At 43.9% G+C, this 7,190-nt stretch overlaps 1 protein-coding gene across 1 annotated transcript in view; it reads right to left on the bottom strand.

Annotated features, from left to right (window-relative positions):
* Window positions 1–283: 283 nt before the first annotated feature.
* The window catches only part of urm1 (ubiquitin related modifier 1), a 14,472-nt gene continuing 7,565 nt past the window's right edge, over window positions 284–7,190 (bottom strand). The window contains exons 3-5 of the mRNA XM_023983410.2: window positions 2,506–2,587; window positions 1,409–1,457; window positions 284–998 (exon numbers count right to left, since the gene is read on the bottom strand). Coding sequence (XP_023839178.1) covers window positions 930–998; window positions 1,409–1,457; window positions 2,506–2,587 — 200 coding nt within the window. The 3' untranslated portion in view covers window positions 284–929. The remainder of the gene's footprint in view (window positions 999–1,408; window positions 1,458–2,505; window positions 2,588–7,190) is intronic.

The following is a 7,190-nucleotide window of genomic DNA, read 5'->3' on the forward strand; positions in this document are numbered from 1 at the left end:
ATTCTCGGCCTATATGGGCCGTTATAATAAAACATATGCCATGCCATAATAATAACATTGTCAAGCAAATCATTCAAATGCGTGTAACTATAGGGGAATGGGTAAGGATAGACGACATAAAACAACGATATAAACAGATTGTGTATGCTTAGACATGTAGAGTGAGGCATAGTAAATTATGACCTATCGTTCAAGTAGACTTGTTCTGTACTGCAGCAAACAGAAAGATGTCGTTGAAAGGGAAAGTTAGACAATTTGATAGGTAATAAAATGAGTTAAAGTATGCAATCCTTTTCTTTTATTAATATGATCTAGTAAGTCAATTAAACACATTTGTTTATGGTTACATCATTGCAGCAAGCTAAATGCATCTTTGTTTTGACAGATTAATCGTCTCAATTTCCATTTTGTCTCAAAACATACATTGAAGGATTGAAGCAGCAATTTGTCGATGAATTTAAAAAAAAGTTAAAAAGGAGGTAAATTATTATGATTCTTGACCAATCACACGCAGAGTTCAAGGCAAAAAAAGTATCAGCTCAAGTCCTACTGTCTCTTCTGAATCTATTTGAATGGACTCACGCCATCACCATAGAGTCCCTCTCCGTAGATGAAATCTTCTCCTCACTCCACAAAAAAAAAAAAAAAGAACATTCTGGAGGACCAGCACCAATATAAAAAAACAAGTCGGAGTGCTGATCTAGGACCAGGCCCACCCTGTCCTTATAATTGTAATAATTATGATCTAAAAAAGGAATGAATACAGGCTGAGGTCTTGGGAGAACATAAATCATAGCATCCCAGTGTTCTTTCAGTGGTTGGTTGGAGCGGAGAGGTCTAAGAGTCCAGCGAGTTTGGTTTTGTGATGGAACAATAGCAGTAGGAGGAAGTGAGGGGAGCTGCCTGTGGACATCTACACCCAGTGTATCCTAACCTCCATGGAGAGTAGAGATGAATACTACGTTGTCCTTGTCCTGTAGCTCGTACTCCAACTCACCCTTCAGAGATAGAGATTTAATTCATTGAATTTATATAAAAAGGTGTGTGACACACATGCATGCTAGGGATATTTAAAATATACAAATACATATGTTTAAATAAGGAAAGAGAGACACATGCAAACAGACATTCACACGGATGCTATAACATGTCAATAGAAAAGACATGGAGGAAATAGATAAAAGGGAGCGTGGATTTGCTTCTGTAAAAAACCACAGAAATGCTATCAAAAGGGTGCTCATAAATATATCTATTTTTAAAAGCATTTAGTTTCAAAAGACAGGTATAGTTTTTAGATGTACGCCGTAGCAGAATCAGATACAGAATCCATATACCGTGCAAATGAACGTGCGTGAGCTTTTTGTGGTTAGTCTTTTACACCCAATACACACTCTGATAGAACACCCACCATCAATTCCCAGTCGGCATCATTGATGAGTACCAAGATCCCAGGCCTCCTATTAAAATCAAGGAAAAAGACATTGCATTGAACACCTCAGAATACCTCAGACACACAAGTAAGGCAATCTAGTCTGAAGAGAATTCTACACAATTAAGAAAAATCAAATAAAAATCCCATGCATGTGTTTTACACATCACAGGAGGACGCAGATCGGGTGTGTGTGATCATGTGTTGTAGACGGGGCGTTGGGGACTGCGGTAGCCCGCTTAAATCTGACTATGGTAGCTGAAGGCATAGCGACATGCGCCACAACTGCAGGTCGTTTTTCCCCTCTTGCTGTATGTATGAAGTTGCCTCCATCCCCACCGCGGTCGGTGAGCTCTTGACGTCACAGAGTCAGAGGGCTACACGCGATGCTCTGATAGGCTGCTTAACCTTCAAAACGCACTTCCCCTTTCCATACTGCATAAAATACATAACCTCCCCTGACATAGCCAGTACACCTCAAAACATAGTCCTGTGTGACTCAGTTGGTAAGGTTGTGGGTTCGATTCCCACGGGGGACCGGTACGAAAAAGTATGAAAATGTATGCACTCACTACTGGAAGTCGCTCTGGATAAGAGCGTCTGCTAAATTACTAAAATGTTTATTTTAATTTTAATTAAAGCATTAAAAACAGCCTCCACTAATGTGGTGCAGCTGTTAAAAAATGTCTGTTTTCAGGTTAAAAGCAAATAATCCCCGTTCGGAATACAATGTGACCTACAATGATTAAGAGTAGACAGATCTATAGGTAGTAGCACAGATTTCCTCCCTCTCTCACATGTCCTCCCTTCATTAGCTACTTCCCCCTATAAATAGACCCCTATAAAAAAGGAACAATAAAAGCCTATAATGGGTGAGGAGGACAGAGCATCCACAAACCACAACTCCTGTCTGTCCGGTAGTATCCAATCTCCTTTAATGGTGGCTGTGCCTTTTTGAACAAATATAAACATTTGTCTGCATCGCTCCTTTTGTAACTGTTTCACCCTAAAAAGAATAAACAGTCGATCACTAAAACATGTATTGCGGTGTGTGTGTGTGTGTGTATAATACTCACACAGTATCTCCCTGGACAAAGAGCTCTGGCCGTTCTTTCAGCATGTTCCCTCTGATCCATACCAGCAGCTGCTTCATGTCCCCTACACACACACACACGCACGCACGCGTGCACACAGGTACACAGACAGAAGCAGAGACAGGGGTCAGAGTTCAAGGTGCATGGTCCAGCCCCCCCGTCCCAGCCGGTCGATGTGACGCGACAGAGGGACCAGGGATCACCAGAGATCACGGTGTGTGTGTGTGTGTGATGCTGAGGGGGATGGAGAGACACACGTCTCGAAGCCAGCCATCGCCCTCATTCACCTCTGGGACATGAGGTTTTATATTAGGGTCTCTTGGTAAACAAAGAGGTTAAAATATTAAAAGGAGCTTTTTAAATGGATAACATCCTGACATATATAATCCTCCACTTCCTAAATTGAGGTGTGCATGGTATGCATGCAGTGCTGTCCTCGTCAACCCGAAAGGTCTGGTTTCCCAGATTCAGATAAAGCCTATTCCTGGATTAAGAACGAAATAAATATTTTCTGTTGATTGAAATGTTCTGCCTTTTGAAAGAGAGAAATAATAGCTTAATCTCTGTCCTGGAAACCGCTCCTAAACGGAGATTAGGAATTGATTGACAGAAAATGCAAAGCCCAAAATAAGGTGTCTATATGCATTTGAAAATAAAACACATACGTGTATTTTTTAAGAACTTGAACGTCAGTGATATTTAAACATTTTCCATGAGTCTGACCTCTGGAACAATCGGCTGTTGTTTGGAAAAACGACCTCGCGTTAACAATGGCTTGAGCTACTTGAACCGTCAGGCTACAGAGAACAACATATACCGAACCTTCGGGTTACGAGAGCAACACACACACACACACACACACACACACACACACACACACACACACACACACTACAGGCAATTATAATATCCTCTCTCCGCCATTCGATACGATTCCATATACTGTAACCTAAGCATTCATTACTGTCCGTCAACGTGTGTGTGAATGCAATGTGTGGTTCCTTATTTTAAAAAACGATGTGTTCTTATAAGATCATGGCCGTCTGCAGATGTACAGGAGGACAAGGCCTCGCGATGGCATACGAGAGCACGACTGGCACTGCAGTTTCCCGTATCACAGAAACACACACACCAGCCTCCCCATCTCTAACACAGCATCATCAGCCTCTCTCACCGGATCCAACCAGTTCGCTCAGTGCTGATATGGATGTGAGAGGGAGGGAGGGACAGAGAGAAGGGGAGAAGGAAGTGAAAGGACATATAAAATAGCAAAAGTCTACGTTGCGGCGGAAACGATATCCGGAGGTAGGGCGCTTGATGAAACGTGACGAGGCTGTGCTCGACGCTCACTAAAGCGTAGAATCATTTCATTATTGCCATCTCCACTGACGTGCTATTCAGATCCATAACCTCTGAGCAGGACATGTCACAGAAAGGACATGTTAAAGAAGTATAGGGGCCAGTCTACAGACAGACAGCCCTGGCCCATCAGACAGAGACAGAGAGAAATCCCTTCACAGAGCTAAGCACCCCTCTTACTCTTCACTAGTGACTCTGGACATCGATAAAGCGGAAACCATGTGTAGGAGTTGTGGAATCCAGCCTGTCTAAAACATCTAGGCTCTCTGGTCGTTACAAAACAGTCCTAGTACCTGCGGGTACTGTATGGGTTTTGGAGAAGTGTTTGGTGGTGCTTTATAGTGCACCTCTGAGGCGTGGGGGGCAGTATCAGGTTAATTGGATGGCTGTCAGACCTCTTCACGAGTGTAATGATCGGCCTACCTTCCTTCCACCCCGCCCTCCCTCCCTGCCTAGAACCCCCGCTCTCTCTCTCTCTCCTCTTCCCTCTCGCCAGCACCTATAAAGAAGAGTGATGCAGCGCAAAGGCAATGAATATTGACTTGTACCTCAGCACAGTTCTAAAAAAAGAAGCCAATCACTCCACTCTCATAATTTCGCCTTTGTGGGAGCAAGATACTCTCTACTCTCTCGCAAAAACCGACTGAAGTCTATCGCAACCCCCCCCCCCCCCGCCCTGACTGTCGACTTTCCTTCAGAGAGACAGAGGTCAGGGTGGCTGAGGGGCCAGAGATGAAGGTTCTCCTGGACTCTGGTCTGATTTCATCGTCCTGGGTCGTACTCATTAGGATATGCAACAGAAAACAAGAGGTTCTTATTGGACAAGTTCAGGTAGTCCCTCCCCGATTCAGCCAGTTTTCTGTCGTTTGGTGCCTAGTGAATACGACCCCGTTTTTTGTGTTTCAGCCCATCCATAGGCTGTAGGGGTAGGAGCGCGCAGGTGGGGCGGGCCGAGGATGATGGAGGACAACAATGGAGAGGAGGAGGAAAATGTGGAATGTGCGTCACAGGCTCCATGCAGGTGCATTATGGGATAGCGCTGTTTGGGTCGGAGGGGAGAGGGCGTCTGAACGGCGGGCTCAAAGCATTCCCTCGCTTTTTCTTTCCTCTTAATTCCCCTCGTTCTCTACCGTGCTTTGCACTATTATTGTTATGGTGGTTATCTGTGGGTGGGAGGAAATAAAGTCATCCATCTTGCTGGAGATGTGTGATGGGACATTTTCTGTGATGTGTGTGGGATAGGGGGGGGTTGGGATCTTAGGCAGGGGGGGGAATTCAGAGCCAGGGTCATCAATCACTCACAGGGGTTAAAGAGAAATATTGAGGATTCAGAAAGGGATTATCACACACACACACACACACACACACACACACACACACACACAGACAGAGAGCGAGAGGTCCAGCGGACAGCAGATCAACAAGGTCATCCTAGGCTCGCATTCTCCGCTCTGGCCAACTTTTGTGTTAAGGTTGTCCTGGAAACTACATCGCCACGGAGACCAAATCTGTGTTTGTCGAGGTCAGAACAACCCAAACGGCTCCTATCAATCCCTCACAGTTCCCTCTACCATGGGGTCTAGCAGGGGAGTGGACATTCACACACGTCAACACGGTCACTCACACACACAGTCATTAAACAGACGCACATATTGACAAACAAACAAACAAAAAACGCACACCACACACCTACACTACCGCTCAAAAGTTTGGGGTCACACAGTTTGGGGTCACACTGTTTTCCATGATATGGTCAAGCTGCTCCCACTACAGCTCAATAGGGTTGAGATCTGGTGACTGTGCTGGTCACTCCATTATAGACAGAATACCAGCTGACTGCTTCTTCCCTAAATAGTTATTGCATTATTGAACATAGTTTGGAGCTGTGCTTTGGGTCATTGTCCTGTTGTTGGAGGAAATTGGCTCCAATTAAGAGCCGTCCACAGGGTATGGCATGGCGTTGCAAAATGGAGTGATAGCCTTCCTTCTTCAAGATCACTTTTACCCTGTACAAATCTCCCACTTTACCACCACCAAAGCACCCCCAGACCATCACATTGCCTCCACCATGCTTGACAGATGGCGTCAAGCACTCCTCCAGCATCTTTTCATTTTTTCTGCGTCTCACGAATGTTCTTGTTTGTGATCCGAACACCTCAAACATAGATTAGTCTGTCCATAAAACTTTTTTTCCAATCTTCCTCTGTCTAGTGTCTGTCTTTTCCACCGTAGCAAAACGTTTTGCAACGAAAACGTAGGTCCCTCCTACTTTGGTTCCGTTATGAATAGAATGATTTCAATGTCACTGATTTATCTAGATCTAGACCCGAGATGACTCCGAGGTGCTGTACTATGAATGAAAGGAGTAAATCACAGGAATGAATCAGGAGGATGATGGCTCGAGGTGCTGTACTATGAATGAAAGAGAGTAAATCACAGGAGGATGGCTCCGAGTGCTGGTATGTACATGAAAGAAAGGAGTAAATCACAGGAGATGGCTCCGAGTGCTTCGGATTTTCTTTATGTACTTATCAGATAATAAGATCACCATCTTGACAGGATTGGGCTTCCGGTGCTTCTTGATGAAACGTTTTTGACGTAAATTTGCACAGATGATGGCTTGGTGCTTCTTGAATAGATATCTTCAGGGTTCGCTCCAATGTGTACTGAATGAATGAAATGGAGTAAATCCGATTAAATGCTCCATTGTGTAGCTGTACTATGAACTTGAAAGGAGTAAACACAGGAGAATTGGCTCCGAGGTGCTGTTACTATGAATGAAAGGAGTAGTAAATCACCTAGGAGAGGCTCCGAGGTTAATTTTTTCATATGCTGTTTTTTGTGTTTTGTTTTTTGTTGCTTTCCTCAATTATCTTTATATGTTTTTGAGAAAATGGAAAAGGAGTTAAATTCAACAGCCTGGTGAAAAATTGAGATGCTCCTCGGAAAACGGTTACGTGGCTTTCCAGTTCATAAGATTTAGGTGTCTGAGCAATGAGATTTAAAAACGGAGTAATCACAGAGGTAGAGAATGGCTGCCGAGCGTGCGTCATTTTTTGTTTTTTTGTTATTGTTTCCAATGTACTTATGAAGGAAGGGCATCGTTATAATCATCAGCCACTAGGTAAGAATGTCTTTCCTTGACCCAAGGTATATTTTGAAAGATTCTGGTTCGTGTGCTATCTGTAGATATTTGAATGAAAGAGGTGAGTAAATCACAGGACGCTATGTAGTGCTGTCCGAGGTATTGCTTTTGTACTAATGGAAATGATATAAGGAGTTTAAATCAAGGAGATGGCCTTTTGCCG

The sequence above is a fragment of the Salvelinus sp. IW2-2015 genome, linkage group LG4q.1:29 (genome assembly GCF_002910315.2).
Source record: "Salvelinus sp. IW2-2015 linkage group LG4q.1:29, ASM291031v2, whole genome shotgun sequence".
Taxonomy (NCBI): Eukaryota; Metazoa; Chordata; class Actinopteri; order Salmoniformes; family Salmonidae; genus Salvelinus; species Salvelinus sp. IW2-2015.